Source organism: Aythya marila, assembly GCF_965140915.1.
Source record: "Aythya marila genome assembly, chromosome: 2".
Classification (NCBI taxonomy): Eukaryota; Metazoa; Chordata; class Aves; order Anseriformes; family Anatidae; genus Aythya; species Aythya marila.
This window is the reverse complement of record NC_139043.1, coordinates 154,478,554-154,503,603: the sequence shown is the minus strand read 5'-3', so window position 1 is coordinate 154,503,603 and position 25,050 is coordinate 154,478,554. Positions and strand designations below refer to the sequence as shown.

Here is a 25,050-nt window from a genome sequence, read left to right as displayed (position 1 = left end):
TGCAAAGCAAGTCAGAAAAGCAGCATTTTGTGCAGAGCGTGTGGGGGAACCAGATGAGGAGGAGAAGGAGGGCTGTGGTAGGAGACCGAGCTCAGGTTTTGCCTTGTAAAGGCAGATATTTCAGTATCGTGCTGTTCAGCAGGACCTGGTCTAGCTCAGACTGGGTATTTATTAAAGAGTTCATGTTTCTTTCATTGGACAGGCTTGTAGATGGAGTTAGCATCTTTTATTAGACCAAGTGTTAGAGCTGGAAAAATAGATGAGCTTTCTTCAGACATACAAGACCAGTCTTGTAGGCCTAAAGCTTCTTCTAGCGCTATCTTTTTTTGATAAAAGATATTGCCTCTACCTAAAAACGTTGTCTTACATATGTTCTCAGACCAGAACAACAATAGCAAATTACTGCTTGTTACCTTGGGAAAGGATGGAGATTGTCCAGGGTATTCTAGGAGAAAATCTCTTTTTTTTTTTTTTTTTTTTTTTTCCTGCAAGCTGTAATGGCTGTTGTGTTCCCCGGGTGGGACTGTATTGCAGGATCCCTTTGGGAAACCTCTACTTGCAAAATGCTGTGTAAATACATCCTTCATATAACATGTGCTGTATAGGGTGGAAAATCTAAGCCAGGTTTTAGATTTTAGAGCTGTGAATATGTCAGCTGAAATACTGCATGGCTGTCTTCTCTGGGACTGGCTGGTGGAAACCAAGAGGAGGAGTAGGATGATGAGTTACCTGGGGACATTGATCATCCGAGGGAGGACAGGAGATTGTCTCATGTTAAGTGGCAGAGGGAAAAAATAACAGCTAATCCTTGCTTTATTGAGCAGAGACAACAAAGGTATGTTTACAGGGAGTGGTGACAAGTATAATAACCAGTTACAGTGCACTCCCAGGTATGAGTCCCTCAGTCTAACGTCACCAGGATATTAACCTGTAGAAGAAATAATAGCAACCATAGGACGTCATTGTGTGAAACACTCTCCATCTTTTTTTTTCTTTTCTTTTCTTTTCTTTTCTTTTCTTTTCTTTTCTTTTCTTTTCTTTTCTTTTCTTTTCTTTTCTTTTCTTTTCTTTTCTTTTCTTTTCTTTTCTTTTCTTTTCTTTTCTTTTCTTTTCTCTTCTCTTCTCTTCTCTTCTCTTCTTTTCTTTTCTCTTCTTTTCTCTTCTTTTCTCTTCTTTTCTTTTCTTTTCTTTTCTTTTCTTTTCTTTTCTTTTCTTTTCTTTTCTTTTCTTTTCTTTTCTTTTCTTTTCTTTTCTTTTCTTTTCTTTTCTTTTCTTTTCTTTTCTTTTCTTTTCTTTTCTTTTCTTGCCTCTCCTCTCCTCTCCTCTCCTCTCCTCTCCTCTCCTCTCCTCTCCTCTCCTCTCCTCTCCTCTCCTCTCCTCTCCTCTCCTCTCCTCTCCTCTCCTCTCCTCTCCTCTCCTCTCCTCTCCTCTCCTCTCCTCTCCTCTCCTCTCCTCTCCTCTCCTCTCCTCTCCTCTCCTCTCCTCTCCTCTCCTCTCCTCTCCTCTCCTCTCCTCTCTCCCCTTTTTCCTTCCCCTTCATTTTCACCTTTCCCTTTCTTTCTGCCAGCACCATGGAGCTAAAAACAAACCTTAAACTTCTTGTAGAGGCCTTGTCCTGATGCTTTACCTCTCATTTAAAAGCTAGCAAGAATACCTGAAAGCTGTCGTAGCTCCCCTTAAACACAATCTGATGGGAGAAGGAAATCAGTAACCTTAATATTGTCCTCAAATTGAACAGCAAATTGCTGGCTAAAGGTGCTCTCTGTGGATTAGCAGGTCAGTAACATTAGCACTAATGTGCATCTGTGCCTCCAGCCTCAGCAGTGAGCAGAGGTGGCACTCACGTGGGTGGTGATTGCCAGCAGAAAGGGAAGAGGAGATGAAGAGAGAGCTCGTTTTGCAGGTAGCAAAATGAGGAGGTTTAGGGAAACGGTGGAAGAAGGAAAACAGCGTTGGAGTTGTGTTTGAAAATGGGGAGGAACTATTCGTGTTTGGTAGGTGATACTACCTTGTGTTTTTGGAAGGACTTCTTTAGGCAAAAAGGTTTGTGGGGTGGATTGGGGATGATTCAGAAGAGGTCTAGGGCTCTGTTATACACTCCAAACCAGCCATGGCAGCTGAAGACATCACTACCCTGTGTCTACTTTGTCCCATGCTGGAGTCAAAGCCAGAATGGAAAAATAAATTTGCAGTTGTTTCACTTCAACACATGGCTTCTCACACAAACACAATTGCTTTAATTCTGTCTTTTAACTGGAGAGACTGGTCCTGGAGATACTTTCCTCTCTCCCACCACCACTGACCTTCTGCTGGAGTGTGCAGAGAACAGGCAGGGCCGTGAACAATATGAATTTATGGAGTCCACCAGTACAGTTTATTCCTCACACATCTCATGCTTCCTTCCATTACACTAAAATATATTCCATTTACTTGCTGCTGAGTTAACTTTTGGGGAAATTCCACAAGTAGTATTTGCTGGGCTTGTGTAAAGACGTCAAAACATGGAGACTGTCTAAAATACTGTATTTGCTTAAAAAAGCAACCTGCAAAAAGATCCAGCAGAGATGCTCTTTATCTTCATCCTGTGGGGGATTGAGAAACCCAACTGATGTTGCCAAAGCTATTTTAAGCTATGAGAACACAATACATTTGAAAGTTTAATTGCTTGCTGAATAATGTAAGCTGTCAAAATAAATACTCAAGGTCTTGCATAAGGGAGAACATTTTAAAAAAAAAAAAAAAAAAGACAACGCACAAATGTGAAGTCAATGAGAAGTGGAATCACACTTTACCTCAGCGTTAGCAGCACCTTTATTTTTGTAATCAGTAATTGCCGCAACAAAGAGCCAGCGGAGATTTCAGAGGTAATACTCTTTATTTTCCATCTGCTGGCTGGCTCCCATAAGTGCAACTGTTCAGAGATAACCTCCCTTCCCCAAAGGTGATGGATACGCAGGTTGCTTTTTTCTTCAGACTAACCAGAAGGAAAGGTTCAGCTCCATTATGCAGCTGATGAAAGCTCCCACCCTGCAGAATGCCAAAAAAAAAAGCAACGGGAGGGTGGCTGTGGAAGCGCTCAGATGGACAGGAGGCTTTGGGCCACAGAGTTTGCTGGAGAAGCAGCTTGAAAAGAAACTGATGGCTGGTTGCTTTGTTTTCTTTTCTCATTTTATTGCACTTGGGGAACAGGTCTTTGCGCATGTTCTCTCTAAGGAAGCAGGATTGCATCAGCAGTGTACCAGCCCTTAAAACCATGTCTTTGCAGCAGACAGAATGAGGAAAACCCCTCCCTGCCCCTGCAATATCCTGGGAAATGTGTACAGTGAAGGGGTTTTTGGCAGGTCACCCCGATTCCAGCAGGGTTTGGTGAAGATGCATTGCAAAGTTGGCAAGGGTCAATGTTCTCAACCAGCACAAAGCCAAGCTCAGAAACATTCAGCAAGAAGCATGGGATAAATAAATAATTTTCACCCCTTGTAGTGCTGCAAGTGGATTTGAATACCTAAAGTTTTGAATGACACCAATTAAGATTGTTAAATCCTTTTAATTATGATGGATCTGGGTTGGGCTGGTGCTCCATAACGATAGCACTTTTTAGCAGTGTGTTGCACACAACCAGATGTGTGGTTTTCTCGTGCCCTGTTGCTGCCAAGACCAGACACTTCCATGTATCAGTACCAGGAAGGATGCTCATGTGTGGAAGGGATAAAGCGCCACATGTTTCTCCCTGCCTGCTTCAGGGAAAGGCCTGCTACCAAGATGTCATATCCCTGACACCGTTGGAGGCAGAAGGTGATTTGTGTGAAGCTGAGCTCTCATGGAAGCTGCTCCACCACTTGCACACCAGGAAGAGATATTTAGGGGCTGGGAGGGCATTTGGCCCTCGTGGTACAAGCTCTGCATGGACATGCGTCAGCAGTCTGGTAGGGTTTGTACAGCAAGCGTATTGCCCGGTGTCTTCCTCTGGCTATCAGGAACAATTATCTCTTAACCGAGTTTTGTGGTACTTGTCTCTAAGTGAATTAATTATCTTGTTCAGGGCTGAAATTTAGAAAAGCTTTTTGGGAAGCCAAATAAATTGAGTGTTTTCTTTTTTAGTGAGGAGCTAGAAATGGCTTGCACTCGACTCTTCCTTCCAGAACTGGCAGGCATGTAACTTCTCACATGCTGAAGCCTGCCAGAAAAAGTCCTTTCTAAGAGCTTCCTCTGCATTTCTCCTCCTCTCCTAATCTTTACCTCTTTAAATCCAGCTGGGAAGTTCAGGTGAACTGTGATTACATCTAGAGTAGGTGGGAGGCATTGCTGGCATTGCTACCATACATTGCCTAGTTGCCCGTGTTGGGAGCTGGTTGACATATGTGATGTCTCTATCATGAATAGAATAGAATAGAATAGAATAGAATAGAATAGAATAGAATAGAATAGAATAGAATAGAATAGAATAGAATAATTCGGTTAGTAGGGACCTAGAAGAGAGGGATCTGGGGGTCGTGGTAGACAGCAAGTTGAATATGAGCCAGCAGTGTGCCCTGGCAGCCAGGAGGGCCAATCGTATCCTGGGGTGCATCAAGCACGGCATCGCTAGTAGGTCAAGGGAGGTGATTGTCCCGCTCTACTCTGCGCTGGTGCGGCCTCACCTCGAGTACTGTGTGCAGTTCTGGGCACCACAGTATAAAAAGGACATGAAACTGTTGGAAAGTGTCCAGAGGAGGGCTACGAAGATGGTGAAAGGCCTTGAGGGGAAGACGTACGAGGAACGGCTGAGGTCACTGGGCCTGTTCAGCCTGGAGAAGAGGAGGCTGAGGGGGGACCTCATCACAGTCTACAACTTCCTCGTAAGGGGTTGTCAAGAGGCAGGAGACCTTTTCTCCATTAACACTAGTGACAGGACCCGCGGGAACGGGGTTAAGCTGAGGCAGGGGAAATTTAGGCTGGACGTCAGGAGGGGGTTCTTCACAGAGAGGGTGGTTGCACACTGGAACAGGCTCCCCAGGGAAGTGGTCACTGCACCGAGCCTGTCTGAATTTAAGAAGAGATTGGACTGTGAACTTAGGCACATGGTCTGAACTTTTGGGTAGACCTGTGCGGTGTCAAGAGTTGGACTTGATGATCCTTAAGGGTCCCTTCCAACTCAGGATATTCTATGATTCTATGATTCTATGATTCTATGACCTACAAAGATCACATACAGTCCACTTTTCTTTCCATTGAAGAGGGGATTCAAGGGAGAATGATAAATGTCCGGGTCTGAATGTGATGAAGAACTAAATGCTCCCTTGTCACCAGAACACATCATCTGTATTTCCTAAATCTCTCTGCCCCTTCTCTCCCCATACACACACCCAAGCGGAGTTTTCCTCCCTGGTCTACTGAGTTTGCAAGACAGGATAAGAGTGACAGCTCTCTGCAAAGTTAAGAGTCACAACAGAGCATTTCTAATGGGTTTTCTCTGTTTGCTAAGTCATTTCACCAGTCAGCACTAAGTACCTGTTAAAATATTGCTGCTAAAATTCAGAGCTGATGCAAAGATCAGTGGCACTGAGAAGTCTGGAGGAGCTGTACTAGTGTTAGGCTAAGCTCTTTCTAGCACCATGTCTCTGTATATCCAAACACAGAATTATAGCTAAGAGAAAGCAGTATGAACTGGTATGATCTGTGCTCATAAAACTGGGATGCATGTTGAAAGTGGTGACCTGAAGGGTCAAGGAACTTGGCATGGATTCCCAGGGATGGCATTCACAGCTGTATGAACCATTAAATACTGGGTTTGGAGCAGAAAGGTGATTTTTTGTTCTCTCTGTAACTAAAGAATTTGACACTGGAATGTACTGTAATATTTTCAGTGTTGGTGAATTTAAGGGATTGTTGCAAAACTCCAAAAAGGATCTGAAGGAAATAGAAGAAATAATTGAGATCTAGGGAAAATATCTTCCTTGGCAAGCCTTGTAGCACAGCCAGTTTAGTTCATTAGAAATGAGACTGAGAGGTGACTTAATTACCAAGTACAAGCACCTTCAAGGGGAGAAAGCAGTGGCACCTAAAGAGCTCTTAAATCTAGCAGGAAGGGGAGCGACAAGAAGAAATTATAAGAAGTCAACAACAGAGGAATTAAAAGGGGGAAAAAATGCAATTAAAATAGCCTTGAGTGTGGTGATTCAGGGAAACTAGCCCCTGAGGGTTTGGTATGCTATGTCTGATTCCACTTATGAAATGAAAGAGAGGTTGAGCAGGTATCTAAAAGTCTTTTGAACTGTTTTTTTCATTTGCAGAACAGAAGGAAAAGCTTGAACTATGCAAAGACAGGCAGATGCTGGAGGTGAGCAGGTCTCCCCTCCTGCAGGGAGCGATTCACACATTTTGGCAGAGGTGTTTTCACTGAGCTGGTCACATGTAAGCTCCCTGTAGTCAATGGAAAGAAACAGACACTTTTTGTGACATATAGTTTGCCTGTAGTTGCCTGTATTTGTCTAGGTTATTCATGTTTGGTGACTGTACCTAGGTATGCTCCATACCTTTTTATTTCTCTTTCCCCTTTTCTTTTTAATTTACACAATTAATCCACCGCTATATTTCAAGGAAGTAAATAATTCAGTATTATTTGCAGAGTGTGTGGGAGCTATCTCCCACCTTGCACTGATCACCCATCAGATCCCCAGGTATGGTTTTGCACCTAGACTGAACTAAACTGGATGTAAAATTAAAATTGCTATATACGTTTCTGCTAAACCACACATTTTCTGTGGTGCCTTTTTGAATCTTCCTTTTAATAGCCATGAGATGGGTTGTGGGAAGCTACAATTAAAAAACACAAATTTCAGGAGGTCAAAGGAGAGACTATATGCGGAGAGCACCTGGAAACAACTAAGAAAAATAGTAACAAGGCCAGAAAGGCATATACCGGAGCACACTGTCCCCTTTTGTTCTCAGACATCTTGGATTATAAATAGAAGATAATGGAATGCAGCGTCCTGCAGGAACCGTGAATAATTAGATGGCTGATGTACAAGAGCAAGTGGAGGTCACACAGATAAACTAAAATAATGCTTGAATTTATTGGAGAAAAAAATGACTTGGAAATGACTTTAGCTGGCTTCTTTATTTTTTTAATGTTAGGAAAACAAAATATATAAATCCTGAAAAGCAAAAGCTCAATTCAAGACACCAGTGCAAATCGAGAGTAATTCCATTAAAGCTAATGGAATTACGTCAGTGTAAGACCGGAGGTAAGTTCAGACCCAATTACATCTTGCTCCTGAAATAAGATTTCAATATTGTTTGCTAGTGTTTGTATTGCAATGAGAGTCCAAAGGAGAGCATCATATTGCTGTACTGGGTGATGCTCCCTAGAACCTCCAGTCTCAGTAGCCAAGGTGCACAAAGTAAGAGATCAGAAGCAAAAATTAGTTCTGCATATGACAAAATGGGAAACTGAGGTGGAGGAGTAGCCAAAACTGTAATACAGAAGCAACTTGGCTCATAATTGCATTCCTTTCCCAGTAATATTTTAGAAACAAAAGCAAACGCCCTGCTCTCTAGGGGACCATAGTGTGCCTGGCCAGTGCTGTTTGTGTGGTGGAAGGCTTCACTTTGGAGTCATTTATGAAATAGGAAACAAAAAAAGAAAGTGGAAAGGGGTTGCTGATGGGAAACAGCAAGATGTGTGGTTGGAAGGTGGTAGCTTTTTGTGACCTGAGTGTTTGATCTTGCTTTAAAGAATAGAGCTGCAGAAAATGCAACATAGACATCTCATTTTTAAGGCTACTTCCCCTTCTTTTTCTTTTCAATACTTTTTTTGTTCTTCCAATCAACATGTGGAGGAATACATATATCAACTAGAAGAATCACAGAGTTAAATTTCACCTTGTCCTGAAGGTAAGGCGTAGTTAATTTCTTGAACATAAGAAATTGATTTTGCTAAATACAGAATATGGAAAGAGCCAGCATCTATGAAAGAGGTTCTGTTATGGCCACTACTTTCCCCTGAACCCACAATTTTAATACTTTTTTGTTATTATTTGACATCTTTATGGTTTCAGGGAGACACTAAGATGCTCTGCATTTTCAACAATGCAGAGAAATACCTTGAATGTCCCCCAGCCATCCCGTCAGCAAAGAGATTTTCTCGAGTCCACGACAGCTGTTACTGAGCTGCTGGGCTCTCTATAACAGAGTGCTGCCTAAACTGTGGTAAAATTTTTATAACCTCTGATTTACTGTCTGGACAGTACCAGGCTGGCTGGGGAATAGTAGACGAGTTGCTGTTTTGACTTGAGTGACCATCAAGACTACCAGTGTGACACAGGAAAAATAATGTGATATTTCAGTCTGATTTAATAAGTAAATTACAGAGTTCCCTTAGGTCCTTGCTTCTTGATGGCGAATCCCCAGCTCCGTAGAGGTAGTAGCTGCTACAGCTTGGACTAAAGCCTAAGGGTGAGTAATAGTAGGTATAGCTGAACGCATGAAATTTTGGCAAATCTCAGTTTGCTGTGCCAGGTATTGGAGCCGGAGTCATGAGCCAAGGGGAGTTGAAGACTGTGGTGTCTTCAATATTAAAAGGAGAGTTGATAAATTACTGGATTGTCTCTTTTCAAGATTGATTCTATTTTGGTCCATGGGAGAAAGAGTAGGTGATTTGACTAGTAGATTAATTGATCTTTTTTTTTCTTTTCAAGTAATTTTGCCTGCTGTTTTTCAACCACTTCACATATGGACAGCTACCACACCAACAATGAGAGTGTTAAAAAGGCAGCTGTCCAGGGAGGGGGAGCAGAAGGGAAGAGGAGTATTTCTGCAGTATTTTTTTTCTCCATTAAGAAAAAAGACCCTAAAATTACATAATGACTGGTTGAGCAGTTGAGATGGAAATCTTCTTCCCCATCAGTTTCTCTGCCACCCATCCAGATATTTGACAAGTTGATTTTGTACCATTGCTCAAAAACTGCTGCTGTGGCTTGTTGAATTTACGTTCTGCTTTTGGGGAGACAGTCCGAAAGTCCTTTCTTTGTAGTTGTCTCTGACGTCTTTCAACCTCCAAAATAATAAAAATAAGGCACACTTCCAAAGCCGCATTAATTCGATACATTAATATAAGAGATTGATAAGGAGTAATCAAATTCATCTGATTCAGCAAATTCCCTGTATGGAAGCTTTTAGGGCAGATAAGATTCAGTCCCTGACAGAAATGTTTTATCTTCTGTGAGAGATAGTAAAAGCATCTCCTTATTTAAGTCTGGTTGGTTAGAAAAGTGTTTTTGACCTAGAAGTGTGAGCCTGCCGGTGTGAGGGTGAGATGACGCAGGGTGCATGAGGCTCCCTTGAGCTATCAAGGGCTCCCAGCAACACCCCCAAAGGAAAAGTGTTCCCGTTTTGGGAGAGAAGAGGAAGAGGAGACATGGCATTGCACTGCAGTGTCTGCAGATAGATAAGAAGCAAGTGATAAGGACTCATCCATGTGAAAAGTAGGAGTACAGATCATGAGCCACTTCTACATCAGAAAATTATGTCGGCCTCACCAAGGGTGTAAAATTTGCCAAAATCTTGCTGAACCAGAATTGTGCTTGCATGTGACAGCGAAGTCCCAGTAACATGCTGAGTTGTGAGTGGCTGCAGGGCCACCCTTAACACCTTAAGGACTTTAAGGTGAATGTCAAGACACGGGCCTGGCAATGCATTTGGTCCGACAGAACATAAGTCCACTGCCTGATGTAGTTACTTAGAGGAGCCTATGACCACAAAATATCCAGCTAATGTTAGACTAATGGGGTGAAATGTATAGGCAGAACATTTGTGTTTGACAAGTGCAGCTAAAAATATCACCAGGTCTCTTTGCTGTTCCACGTACCATTGACTTAATGTTCTTTTGTGCCATTAATATGGGAAAGCACATAATCAGGAAGCAGTATCTATATATCTATATCTATATATATATAAAAACACCAGCCCAGTGAACTAGGCAGAGCTCACTGAGTCACGGGATGGTGTTGGCTCAAAAGAGGCTTCTGGAGGTCTTCTCATTGAAGCTGCTGCTCAAGAGCAATGGCAACTGCTTGGGTCTTAATTATGTGACATAAACCTCAGTTAAGGAAAATGGCAGGGTTCAATAATGTCTTATAACTTGTTCATGCTGGCTTCATGCCTTCTGCTGACTTACCTTCATGTATTAAACTGTTAGGGATAGGGGGAAGAGACCCAGGTGAATGATCCAGTCAGAAGACTTGATACAACTTGTGGGTTGGCAGTAGCAGATGTGATTTGGGGGGTTCTCTGTGCAGGAACCCATCAGTCTGGATGTCAAGAGAGCTTTACGAGTAGGAGAGCTGCCTGTCTCCACAAAGCAGGTTTTTCTAAGCCTTTGGAGGGAGCAGACAGTAAGTTCCTACAGGACTTTAAGCAAGCAGAGTGCCAAACTATGTATGTTAGTACATACACGGTGGTGTCATCCTGGCTGATTAGGTGATTGGGTGGATGGCTTGGATGTTATATATATTAGAAATTATGAATGTGGATCTCATCTAGCATTTGCATGCTGTGCAAGTGAGCAGAGTCCTGAAACTAAACACAAGGACTGGTTTGGGACAGCTGTCAAATTTGATGTCAGTGAAAGAAGTAACACTGGATGGCAATTACACCCAAAGTCTCATTTGGTGTATAATCAAAGCAACCTAGAATCCAGTATGTCAGCGTTATTTGGACGCCAAAAGTTCAAGGAACTTACGGAATGTGGCACTACCATCTGATAGGCACACCAAGATTAAGGGACAAGGACCAGAGATATGTTTTAAGAGATGGGCTTTTCTTTTTCCGTATGGGAAAAGGTGGATCCTAATCTCATGGTTTATACTTACCCTTTAACTGTAATGCTTTCATTTAGGCAGCTGTGGGATTATTAATATAGATGGCTCAAAATCAGTCCAAGATTTGGAGCTGGCACATGGCCTCCTGGTACTGCACAGCACACACTGTGTAGTACACTTGAGTTAGCTGGCAAGCAAGCAGGAGGTGAAAATCTCTTCTCTGTTCCTTATGAGCCAAGCCAGCATCATTTACCCAAGATCTCATGTCCCTGAAGTTCACCAGATCTTCGTTCTGCTCCAGAAGTCAGTTTCTGTCTGAAAACAAACAAATAAAACAAAACAAACCAACCAACCAAACAAACAAAAACACTTTTCTGTCCATTTGGGAAAGAAATAAAATAAAAATATTTAGGATCACTCCCTGTAGCTTCTTGCATTTCAGTATGACGCTGTTGTGGTGTAAGATCCCTTTATTTAAAAAAAAAAAAAAGGTCATATGCTTCAGGAACACCTCTGCTGTGGTGCTTTAATGGATAATGCTGCTGTATTTGTTTTGGTAATATTGTCAGCTGGATCCATGTGCACAGCCCTTTGGCAGCTGTTGCATAAACCTAGCATGCTTACAATTTGGAATGAACGGCTGGCTTTTAAGCACTAAGAGTGCAAGGAAGCATGCTTGGGCTGATTGCTCTGCTATTACAGTGCACTGAATGTGACTTTCTCTGTTTTCTTTTCTTCTTGTGTACCTACCTGCACAAATGCAATGATTTTCACAACATGGTTGTAAGTGTATAAATTTTTAGCCTAGTTACATCTACAATAGCTTGTGTTGCAGCAAGGCAACAGAGAATCCAGTCATGGAATATTTTATTCCGTTCATAAGCCTCCATTCAGGAAGAGGAGAAACATTATTGATCTTTCATCAGGTAATTTTCTTCTTTCAAGTACCTGCAGTGGACTCTTAAAAGCAATTCCTAAACTGAATCCATTTTCCCCCAGAGAACAAATTTGCTATCAGCAGCAAAGGTTTCTGACAACGGGATTTAGAGTTTTCACATCTGAATGGATTGAAACAACTGGGTATTTCCATTGTCCTTCACTGTAAACAGAGGGTTGATGTTTCTGAGTTCATTATGTGCTTGGTCCATTGCCTTCTGCCAGCAGAAAAAGATAGTCTTGCCTTACCCGAAACAAACTTCAGAGCCTGTCGGTTTACAATGAACTTCCTCAGACCTTTTATCCTGTTTGTTCATTGTTTTGCTATATATTTGTGCCCAATTATTAGGGAAATATCTCTTCAAAGTTTAATTTTTTGGACTGCTGGCAGTGCATTTTAGTTGTTGCTCTCCCCCCTGGAAATACACGTCCTTCTGGCCACAGCCTGAGACATTTTGCTATGGACCATGGCTGGTGATTTGCACAATTCCCATAATAGCAATGCCTTTTGGGTGCTAGTGCAAAATTTATTGTCCCACAAAACGGGGTCTTCGTTCACATGGTTACTCTTGCGGGTGTTTTATTGGCCAATAAAGGGCCTTGTGTTTTTGTAATCTAACTGCTGGGCTGTTTTATGATCTGTTGTTGGCTGGCGGGTGGTGGGGAAGAGCGACTCATGGCACTTTGGGAATTACACATTATTGTCACCTGAGAGTCTGAAGGATCTTTAAATTGATGAAATGTGGGGCTGATCAGCAGACAAGCCTCACCAGTAGCATTTCTTTTAAGAGTTTCTCTCTCATTTATTTATTGATTTATTTATTTATTTGAAACCTAATCATTCCTGAAAAGAGACAAAGACATTTTTTTTTGCCAGCTAAATTAAAGCATTGCTAGAAAGGTGATGCAGGGCAGAGGGAAACATAAGTTGAATTGAAAGGACAGTGAAGGAGGTAGGAAGAAAAGTATTTAGAGATCAAGAACTCAATATTTTAAGTGTATTGCACTCTGCACAGGATAAATATATTAATTTCCCTTGCATTTCACAGCTTGCCCTGATGTTCAGAAAGTTGCAGAGATGTCATTTAAAGAGGCATATGAAGCATACAGGATAGAGCAATAGGTGGTGAGTTGACTGCGAAGATCCATTTCTCTTCCCTGCACAATTCCTTTTAGTCATCGCTGTGCTTTTAGAAAATGAAATGCAGTATGAAAACAAATAAAGCCATAACAAAAAAATTTACTTTCAAGCAAACAGAGTTTAAAGTTGTTTTCCATCATATATTAACTTTTTTTTTAATTTTATTTTTTACCCTCTCTTGCTCAAAAATCAGAAAAAATCAAACCTTGACACATGTGCCTCAAGGGAATATGTTCAGAAGGTGCCAACCTTTTCACCAACTTTGACTTTTATGTTTCACATTGTGATTTAAAATGGCTCTTTCCCCCAACTGGCTTCCCTGTCTGCGTACTGCTGTTCTCCAAAATCCCTTCCAGGGCAGGAACAGGAGGAAGAGAGAGAAAACAAGACCAAGTTGTGCAGCTGGGCAGGGGCTACGGGGTCTGGTTTAGGAATAGAAATGTGTTTGAGCACATAAAGTCACTAGATTAAGATTTTTTTATTATTATTTATTTATTTATTTTTATTTTTTGTGGACAGAAAGGTCTTTGTGTTTATGTGCTGTGTGATATATGAGAGATCCAGAGGATGCTTTTTCTGTTTAGGAAGATAAGATCTTGCAGCACATGGATTCTGCAGATGCATGAAGTAGACTTTTCTGGGATGGCCAGATATGCTGAAATCCCACATGCCTAATCCCAAAATCTTCATGTCCCATCTTGATGGGTTTTCCAGGTGGAAAAGAAAAATGTCACAAGAAATCCAGCTTGCAGGATCCTTATACACCTGTCTTGGAAACCAAAAGCTATGCCACTGGCTCTGCTGTATTCCCTGCCACTCATGGTGCTGAAGCACATTAAATGAATTTGCTAAATGCTCAGTTACTCGGCACGATGCTTCAGCATTAGTGGATTTTGCATCTATCTTCAACATCTGTTGTAAATACCAGTCCACATGCATGTGGACAGTTTAACAAACTGATATTTAGGGTGAAATATTTATTAACGTCAACAGGAAGGTTCATGAAGGGTTCCTTCAGTGTCTAAAATGTGCACTTCTAACAAACCTGACACCCCACTGTGCTGTTTTTTTTTTTTTTTTTTTTTTTTTGAGTGTCTTCACATTGCCTGCCAAGGAGATCAGCACATTTTAAACCTTCAAGCTGAGCTGTGAGCTTCTTGGTTACTTTTCCTCCATTTGTCATCTGGGACAGGGTGGTCCATATAACTTCATTGGATACATTTCCTTTGCCAATATACTTCCTTCTGAAATACGGAGCACTCAATTCCTGCTGTGGTTAAACATGAAGCATTTGCTTTTGTTCACTGGTGCAGTGTTTCATGGATCTTTGTATGTTTAATCTTAAAGCTGAGCTTCTTGGAGATGATAAACCTTTTTTTTTTTTTTTTTTTTTTTTTTTTTTTTTTTTTTTCCATTAGACTACAAAAGAATTACTTGGTCATTGTCTTTCTATTTAGATTTTTTGCTAGTTAAAGGATGGACATTTTTCACAGGTTTATAGGACAACCTGTTTGCTACACATTGACAATTCAGTGGTACAATCACTGCTAATGCCTTTCTTTTCTCACTTAAATCCTGACCAAGGGATTGGGTTTAGGCATGTTGCTTAATTTAAGTATACACATAGGAGTCCCTTAATACCTCTAGCTGGAAATACACAAAAAATAACAGCAAGCTGAAAGGTGTTTGTTTGCCTTAGATTTCTTGCTCACTTCACAAAATAGCAAAACACCTCACGGTCGTTTGAGTGAAATGGTTTCATTTTTCAATTAAAATTGCCTGGTTTTAAGCAAAGTTGGCTTTTCTTAAATGAAACATGACTTTTCTTGTGTGAAAATGCCTCTGTCCCAGAAATTTGTACAATTTATTCCCTTGTTTCATCTATTTTCTCTGGATCTTCTTGCCATCGAAAAAAAAAAAAAATGGCAAGAAAACACAGGAAACAGCAAAAGCAGAAGAAAAAAAAATACACCAGAAAAACAGGATGAAGCCTTGAAAGATCTTCATCTCTTCAACGAAACTTTTCATACTCAAAAGTGCAAAGCACCAGCTCTTTTATTAATGATGGTTTCAGTGTAGTTTCTCAAGGAGAGCAAAGGAAATCGATCACTCATTCACATCAGTAAAGTGCCCTTCATTTTTACTTTTCACAGCAGCGTACTGAGTATTAAACCCACGTTAAATGCTAAAGCTAAGAGAGCAAGTGTGGGAAGGATAATAGGCTAAATTAATCTGCAAGGCAATTTATCTACAGCCCATTTGTCCCTGTCTTTCCTACATACATGTCTGCATGTAGGACACGTTCTTCCACACTCGTCCACCCCAAATCACTCATCGAGTCAATCCAAATTGCTTCATCAGTTGGGATTCACAGAAAGAAACGGATAAAGGCATTGGTGTGTAAGAAAGGGGCTGGTTTAGGGTTCACTAAAGCAGTGAAAAGTTCACTGAAGCACCAGGAAGGGTCAGAGGGTTTTTGGGACAAGCAGAGGTGGCAGTTCCCTGTCCTTATGTGCACGACCCTCCATGTGCCATGAAAGGATTTATGAGAAATTCCTAAATAGGGGGACCCGGGCTTCTTCTTTATCTGGTGCTCTTCCCAAATGCAGAAGCTAATGCCTACAGGAGTATATAATACGAGAAAACGTATTGAAGCAGATCCAACAGTTGGCTTTTTTTATCTGCACAAAGTCCGTGGGATTTTGGTATATTGCTTCTTGCATTTTGTGTCTGTGGCTTTCAGCCTCTGCTCTGAAAAATAAAAACAAACAAACAAAAAACAAAAAACAGAAGTTTGCATAAATTGGATGCCAACGTTCCCCAAAAGAATTGGGGTTAGAAAATTAAGACAACATCTATTTTTCCAGAAATTTCAGGGAAGGGGTACATTTTCTAATCCTCTTGTACAGTATATAAAATGTTTTCTGTGTTTGCAGACTGTGTGAGGGACGCAGAAAGCATGTTGTTCTCCTTGTGTCTCTCTGCAAGTTGTCTGGCTCCATTAAGTCCTGCTGCAGAGTCCAAAATGAAGCAAATCTGTGCTCCTGAAAAACCTAGAAAGACAGCTTTCATCCAAACTTTGAGTAAATTACTGGAAGAAAGGCATGGTAACAACTGTATAGAAATTGCACGTTGCTTTCTGGTATTGTTACAACCACCTCTGTGCCTCTGAGAGCTGTTGCAGGGATGCATCCCCATCACCTTTTCATCATGGACATCGAGCAGAAATGCAAAAGACACAACAGAATTAGAAAGCATGGGTGAAGCTATCAGAATACTCATGGTTTAATGACATTTATTGTAGGGTGATAAAAGGATTATCGGGGTAATACCAGGAACACTGGTGACTATTAAGAGCTTGCAGAAGGCAGATGAGGTCCTCAGGCTGGGCAGGAGGAACCTGTCTGCTTTTTGCAGAAACATGATGCAGGACAAGAGACTGCTTCAGCGCAACACAAGTTGCAAAAATGGTTAAAAAGAAGTCATTTGTTTATTAGCACCAACAGGGAAAAATGGCTATCATGATCAGTAGGCACCAGGGTTCATCAAAATGAAATTATGGCAAATTAAATTAATTTCTGTCTTTGATAAGTTAAGAGGCTTACTGACTAATGAGGGGGGTGTAATATAGCTCTGTTCTGGCAAGGCATTCACAAAGGATCCAAGGGGCTCTTTTATTAGGAAATAAAGTGAAACTCGGAAAATTAAAAGTGAACTGGGGAGTAGTGTGGGTGAGAGAAGGAGAAGTCACTTGAGTTGTGACTAATGGTAGCGACAGCGCTAAGCTGCTTCCTGTGGGGTCCTGCTTTGAGTGCTCCCTGAGCTGTCAGTAATGACCTGACAGATGGAGTCCGAGGCAATGCTGATTTAATCTGTTGGTGATACAGGGTTAAGAGGGGATCTTATATACTGTACTGGACATAATTTAGTTGAAAAACACAAACCTGCATCCCTGGCAGCACGTCAATGAATAAGCTGCTTGCAAAGAGTGGTCAAATTCTGTAGGAGAGCAGCATTGATTAGGGCAAGTGTTCTCCTTATTTTTGCAACAGTTGCTTCTTCATTTTTAATTATTTGTTTTTAAGAGTCAATAAAAATAAATAAAAAAATAAAAAGAATAGTGCCTGATAGGTATTAAAAAGACCATGGAAAATTTAACTAGGGTTTGCAGTGTTGTCTTAATTGCCTTGGTCACATTTCTGTGATTAAATTTATGAGGACTTCTATCTGACTCCAAGTCAGATGTTTTAATCCAGAATCCAGCCCCCCTACAGCCATGATCATCTCCAGAGATGACGCAGCACTAGAGCCAGGTGAAATACCTCCCCTTCCTTCTCTTCCCACCCAACCACAGACCATCCCCTGTGTTCCACAAAGAAAAATAGCATCACATCTCCTAATACTTTCAAGTGACAAGCAAATTGGAAATCTATGATGCTTTTATTATAGAATATTGTGTGGCTTGAAACTTGGAAGTAGCAGTCCATTTTTCTCCTGAGTTTTACTCGGCTAGATGATTTACACCCATGCAAAAGGGCTTTGCTGACGGAACAGAATTAGAACTCTTATTTTGCTCTATTGTATATGGTTCCTCAGCATGCAGAAGCAGTTCCTAAAGGGAAAAAAGGGGAAAAGAAAAGAGTTTGACTGTCACTGTGGAGCTGGAAGAAGTAGATTTATCCAGTCTTCTTTTGGTGACTTTAACAATACAGTAAAGATAATTTAAAGCTTGGTAAAACAACTGTTCCTCCTAGCTCATCTTTCTGCTTTGTTTACATCTGCAATAAATACTCAGAGGTGAGAGATGCCCACTGCTTTCATCCCTTCCTGCTTGCAGCAGCAGAGCCAGCAGCCCTGGGGGACGACACATGGGCTTGTCCGTGGCCATGAGCTATAGCAGTCTAATGCAGCACGACTTTCCATCCTATTGGTGTTTGCTAACACAATTGTTGGACATATCAGCCTGGAAATATCCGTAGCTCTGTTGTAGGACTGTAGGAGACACCCAAAAAGCGGTGGGTTGCTGCTGTAGGGTGGGCTTCTCTGCAGCACCTCTGCACAGACCATGAAGGACCTCTGTTGGCTTTGGGGTTGGAATTGGCATTTTCTAAAGCTGAACACCTAGGTCAGGTGGATAAAGGAAAATCAGAGCCTTCAGGGACTAAAAGTACTCCTTGCTACTCCATGGCTGTCCCTGTGGCCAATGTGTAAGGTCTTATATACATGTACTTAGAGTTTGCTGAGTCCTATCTTCAGCCCCCACAGTTCTTTACAAAATCCAGCTGTACGACAGGCAAGAGGCTGGCTAAAGTTTTACAATGCAGATAATTTCCTTGTGCATGCTTGATGCACCCTTACATATTTATGTCTCTGACAAGTATGGAATATATTTAAATGCAGATACCCAACCTATTTCTGCTTGAGCCACAGATTGTGCTGCTCAGTGCCCTGCTCCATGTACTGTAATTTTTACCTTTCTATGTACAAGAAAACTGCAGGGAGTGGTAAGCATTCCAGCTGCTGTGTAAGAGGCAAGTGAAGGGTTTAATGTATGCTGTGCTACCCGGCTTAGTTGTGCCCAAACCTACTTGACCTCCCAGCTCTTTAAATGCCTGCTCCATTGCTGTGTAGTTGAACTGTCCCAAAGGCGATACTAAATCTAATGAGGTTTAAACAAGCATTGTAAATGTATCCTTGGATCTGTACCTGAAAATCTTATTATTGGTCTTATATTAGGGGTAGATGAAAGTAAAATAAGCCATTCCTTCTATTCTAAGTGGAAATGCCTTTCACCTGCTGCAAATAGAAAACAAAGCTCTTTGGGATTGTTGTGAGTGGCAGCAGGCATGGAGAGGCAGAGCAAAGTCTGTCCTCTGTCGGTCTTTGTGGTTGCATTCGGGGTCTGATTATTTTGTGTTGACCTGGTCATTCAGCCTCAACAAACGACACAAGCAGTAGTGAAGCTCCCTCGTTCCATCCCTGCAGAGAGCAGAAGCAGCCGCCACCACATCTGCATCTCTGCTATGCTCATTTTAGAACAGGATAAATAAATTACAGATACGATCGCTCAAAGAACAAGCTGTAAGCAGTTGCATGCTGGGGTTTATGGATTCAGTGGACCACAGTTCTCTGGTAGAGAAAACAGCAGCCATAGGAAACTCTTAGGCAGCAGCGTGCTATCTCTTGTATTATTTAGTGCATTGTCTTTGCAATCTCCATGCGTACAGAAATGCGCAGCAAGAGGTGTTATTCTTCCTAAGAGATGGCCTTTTTGTTTTTACTCTTAGAGTGCTAATTTTCACAGTACCAATGTAGCCAGATAAGTCTTTTACAACATTTATATTTTAGGCACTCCGTATCTCTGTAGACTATTTAACTTGCTGTTGTGTGGAGGACTTTTTCTGAAGCACATTGTATTCATCAGAGACACCCCTTTAATTAACTTGCACACTTCCATGGGGAGAGGAATATAAAGAAAACTAATAATAATAATAACAATAATAATAATGACATATCTTGTTACCATTACATATTAAAATAAAATGCTGCAGGGGGCAAGTTTTAAGGCCTCTATTTTTTAATGAAGATCTTAATAGCATTTAATGTAAATTAAATATAATCATTGTCTGATTCCTGAGCATATCTCTGAGGCTAAAGAGTAAGAATTTAATTGTGCTGGCAATATAGTGGGTAATGCTAAAATCAAGCACTAACATGTTAGTTAAATGCATTTTGAATTAAGAAGTGGAAAGCAGAAGTTTTAGTTTTTGTACTCCTTTTCCCATTTTTTTTGTAGTAGTAGCCCAGTGCAAAGTCTGTGTGAGGTGTGGATTTATTACACAAGGTATCTGACATCAAATTTGCATTAAAATGCAAATGCAGGAGACTTTCTTTAACTTTAGAAATTAGGCAGGACAGATGTAAAAGCCTAACAACCCTTTTTACCTTGGGGATGGGCAATTGCTCTTATGCACATCCCTGACTTGTCTTGTAGGCAGATTATTTAATGTGGTCTGGACAGCAGCTCCAATGTTGTGAAAGGCTCAGTCTTGAGATGGCTCCTTAAGGAATTCATGCCCTTGGTGGCAAGATTTACTTGATTAAAACATTGGGGCTGAGGCTAACTGTGTAGTCCTCAAAGCAGATGATGTGACAGGATTCAATTCCCAGCTCCCTCTCCTGTGATGATGACAATATGGAATACCTGTCTGTGGTGGATATGACCTCTTCCATCTCAAATTAAAAGTGATGCAATTAGTCAGCTGGTGTTTTGGGTCCTGGGATCATAAAAAAATGATATGCATTTTGATAAATGGATCCAGAAATGTTATCTTAATTTAACTAATGAGAGCTCAGAATAACCAGTTATCTGATCCTATCTTCTCTTCATATTAGATTATTTTTCTTTCCTGTATGGTAGCTATGACTTCTCTGCACTTGCTCTTACATCTGAATTACTGTTCTGCAGCTAAGAGATGTCATCTTCATGGTACGCTAAGCTTTCACTTGTCTACCTGTTAGGTCCAATGCATTAAATTAATGTACTTTTATCCTAGAGAGGATTTTATCCTAGAGAGGATTTTATCCAAGGATTTTGTCCTAGACAGGATTTTTTATCCAAAACATGATCCACCTGTTTTGTCTGCACAGGGAACATGATTTAGTGGATGAGAACTTTCCTAGGGGGATGTATATTGCTGTTCGTGGTGTCTACATCCATCTGCTCTGACCAGGTGGAAATGACAGTCAGTGGAGTGCTTGCTGAGAGGGTTCGATGTGTTTGTAGCTGAAGTTGTGCTTGGAAAAAGTCTGGGTTTGGGGTCTGTAAGATGTATTTTACAAGATGCACTTTCTGCAGAAAGCAAGTCTTGAAAGACTTGGCCTCCATCAGTGCTGACAGAGCAGTAAAGAAGGAGCTGAAGGGCTGGGACTGGCCCTGGGTCTTCAGGACAGAGGGACCCTAATGAGTTGTCTTATCAGTTTTTTAATCAAGGAACTCCATTCACTCTTCATCCCGCCCCCTCTGAAAAAGAGTAGCTGACAAATGAGTTTTTCAGTACAACTGTGACTTAAATATGTCCTCTAAGGGAGAAAAAAGATTATTTTCTCTTGGTGTTTTTTTGATCCTTTCCTGAGTTTTTGATTGAAATATAATTGAAAGCCACCCCTTTCTCAATAGAAAGATTTGAAGTTCTCTCTGGAGAAGTTTAGAGACTGAAAATACCCCAGTGACCTTATGATGCTTGGGAACCAGGGGACTGAGGTAATAAATGCCTTTGGGCAGCATTTACGTCTCTTCCCCCAACTTTGTGTGGTACTGACCAGAGACACCAGCAACCAGTCCTTACAAGAAATAATGTTAGTGGGATTTGGGGTGCAAAGGGAGGGGGAGAGCTATGGCTGGAGAACGGTCTCATTTGGCTCCTTGCCTGCCTCTTTCACTGCTTGCAATATCTGCTTTGGAGATAGCATATCATTAGCAGGGAGGTGACCGCAGTGAGGAAATTCATCCTGCTCAACATCTGCCTCTTAGAATTCCTTCTAAGCAGTGCAGCTTTTCTGGACAAGCCATCAGACAACTCCCCAAACCCATCTCTTTCTCCTATACAACCCTACTTTTGACAATTTCAGTCGCCATACCAACCGTCTGTGATGACCTGACTAACTGCCCACGCTCCATTTTCACCTTACCTTTCCCCACTGAATTTGCAGGTCTATTGTCTGTGTGCTAATCACAACAGGGATGTTTGGGGTATCTTCTTTCTAGGATTTCCTACAGCCTCCTCATTGCTGCTCAAGGTCCTGGACTTGCACAGTCTCGCTGTGGCTCCATGTGATGTGTGGTGTGTTGTCTCGACCACTCTGCAGCTTGATGAAGTTCTGTAAGTGTCTCATTATGCAATTAATTTCAATTGCAATTCCCATCGTCTCTCCTCCTCTGCAGGCACGCAACCCAGCAAGAGACTAATAAAACCATCACGACTAGCACCAAAGCCATCAAGCAGCTGTCTGAGGTTGTCAGAGGCTCATCCAGGGTATGTGTCATTAAGGATGCTGTTGGGAGAGGGTGCTGGGCCTTGTGGAGGGAGGAATAATGAAAAAAGAAGTGGGTGCTTTAAAGCTGTTAACTCCATGTCTTAAGTTCCTGTCCTGTTACACAATAAGCATAACTCGTGTTTGTTTTTAAATCACAAGTGGAAAAAAACAGCTGCATAAAGCAGTTTTCCCCAAACCTGGATCATCTGGGACTGGAAAGCAATGATTCAGTAACAAAAACTAGCTGACATCTTTCTCAGGGGCTTCCACAGCTTGGGTGAAAGCACTCCAGAAGTTGTCCATCTCTACATGAGTGTGTAATTGGGTAAAGACTTGATTGTGTAATTGGATGAGTGTGTAATTGGGTAAAGGTGCACTGGGTGCCAGTGGGTTTGGAAATGTGTTCAAGTATCCAGAAAGAGCAGAGCAGTGCATTTGTCTATGATATTCATTCAGTGCCGTATCCTAGCAGGCAGGCAGCGGTGGAGGCAGATAATAACTGGCTGTATGGCCAGATCAGAGCTGAATTTTGAATTACAATTTACCCTACAGCAGTTCCATCTGTTGTGCGGATAGACTGGTCTTCTGCCATCAGTATGTTCAACTCATATGGACATCATTGTCAAAAGAGTACGAGTGCCTCCCATTCCCTGGTCCCCAGTGCAAGGGCTGGACAAGCAGATGACGTCTGACCTTTCCATAAAGACCTTTAGACCCCAAAATGTTCCTGCTGACTTTGTCCCATGGTATGCATCTGGGGGAAGAGCAGCAGCTCGCCGTATGGCATCCCTGGGGAGCAAACTCCAGCTGGTGTGAGATTTGAGAAGTTTCAACTGCATAGCAGGTGATTCAGCAGCTGAAAAAAATAGGACAATTCTTTTCTCCTTGACTATGGACACCAGTTTTCTATCACGTTCTTGCTTCTAGCATCCGTGTATTTTCTGGGTCAGAAATTTACCCGAATTGGGATTAACTCTCACTCATTTTTGCCATTCCCCAAAATCCTGTACTACAACACTGTTCTCACCATCCTCACACCTGGAGGAAACTCTGCTCTTAAAATAGAACCAGGCTTTGTCCAGGTGGTTTTTACAGACCAGATTTAAGTTACTTGCAAGCAGGAATCTCAGAAAAGGATTTAAGAGTCAAATCACCCCAGACTACCTTTATAACTGGTAGAAGACCTTGTGCAAATCAAACCACCTAAAAAATGAATGGATAGTGGTGTTCCCCAGAGGACGGGGAGGGAAGCATGAAATGATTGTTCTTCACTTATAGGTATCAACCTTAATGTTTGGAGGTTGTTAACACGTTACTTTGGTTCATGATGGACTGCAAGGCCTATTTTGTTTTCCCCTTTCTCTTGCACACTCTGAGAATAATTACACTAGATCCTGATGAAACACAAATTGTCTTTTTTGAGGTGTGGAGATCTGGGCTGTTTCATGTTGATCTCTGGGTTCTATTTTGTGACATAAATTGGGACCAAAAGGGAATCAGCCAAGGGCACGTTAAAACCAATTATAGTGCCACAAGGGAACGTCATTATTAACCTTTGAAGCCAATGTTGTGTCCACTGAAAACTGTCAGCAGAACAGCTTTTACTGTCATGTGGAGAAAAATTGCTAAGTTAAAGGGGGAATATTTAGGAGCTGAAGGAAATTGACACATAAACAATTATGGTAATATGAGGAATAAACTCACCGCTCTCTACTGGCATCACATAATAACTTTTTCTGCTCCCTGGTCAATTCATTTAACAGATTTTTTTCCTTAAACTCTTTTTTTTTTCTAACCGTGTGCAGTTTAAATAATTAAACCTACAAATTTTTATATAAAGTCTGTAGTCCTTCTCCCTTATGTAGAGTTAATGATTCTAGTGGGTATCGACTGCTGGGTCGGCAAGTCCCTCTTGGGGATCTGGGTAGCATTTCAAACTTTCTTCCCATAAAATTTCTCACAGCGTGAAAAGCCTTCCATTAATTTGGAGCTTTATAGTCAGTCCTTTCCAATCTTTTATTCTATGTATTGCTTTGAATGCACACACATGGAAAGCTAACAAAAAAACACCTTTATTTGCCCCTTATTTTCCAGCCATAGTTCAGAGCCAGCAAGGTACGTGGGGGGAGTTTCTCCGACTTCCCTTGAAGCTCCAGGTGCTGCTGGAGTCAGGATTGCCCAACTGGGCAACCTGGTAGTATTTCAGGAGTAAAGATACTGTTCTAAGTGGATCAGTGTGATACAAGGCAGGAGACTGATGTAAAATAGCACATGGTTATTTTAGGGCTTTGTTTAAACTAATCTCAAAGGGCTTAAATAGAGAGGATCTGGATTCCAGGTTTCTGTAGGATGAGTGCTAGACCATTAGATCAGCTCTCCAGGGTGGCAATCTTGTCTTATTTTGTGTATGTAACAAAGTTTATAGACCTTTATTGGTAGAATGGGAGTAATGATATTTGCCCTGTTCTAAAAAAGGTTTTAAATCTTTGCATGATGAACTATACAACTAAGATATTCTTCTCTACAAAAATACTACCATTAAAAATTAAAGATGTTTATCCCATCCTTCATAAAATATACTTTTGCATTCTTAAGCAGTTGTCTGAAATGGCTGAAAGTGCTGTAAAGTGAACGTTTTGGAGTAGTAGCTTTAGCATATATTGGGTTTTGTTTGCTTAGTCTGAGGCTGGGTTTTAGTAAGTAGAAGCAGCATACAATGCTACAGCCATTTTCTTCTCATTATGGTATTAAGGTCTTTATTTGCTTATGTTTCATGAGTCTTTAAGAACAGTTATGGAATTGAGACTCCTTCCACGTAAGCAGGCTGGAGAGAAAAAATACTCCCCTATATTTTGCTGGCACAGAAGGTGTCCAGCTCAGATCACAGACTATGCTGTAGTCCTAACACAAGTATTATATTGAATATCCAAGATGACATTTTTGGAACTTCCAGAAAGAGCAAGGCACTGTAGCATCCTGGCATCCCCAGGGAAACTGGATTTTTTTTAATTCCATCTTTCAGTTTTGTCCACCTTGTTTATTTGGTGTCTCCCACCAGAACTATTCCCAATAGTTAGGGTCAACTCAGGTGGTTTGAGTTAAGTCAACAGCTTCATTTATCTCTACAGACCTGCTAACCAG

General features: G+C 41.3%; 1 protein-coding gene across 3 annotated transcripts in view; it reads left to right on the top strand.

Moving 5' to 3' along the window:
• TSNARE1 (t-SNARE domain containing 1) overlaps positions 1-25,050 on the top strand; it is a 452,412-nt gene that overhangs the window by 178,429 nt on the left and 248,933 nt on the right. For all 3 annotated transcript variants that reach the window (XM_082752775.1, XM_082752776.1, XM_082752777.1), the window contains one exon: positions 21,818-21,908. In XM_082752775.1, the coding sequence (XP_082608901.1) occupies positions 21,818-21,908 (91 nt within the window). The remainder of the gene's footprint in view (positions 1-21,817; positions 21,909-25,050) is intronic.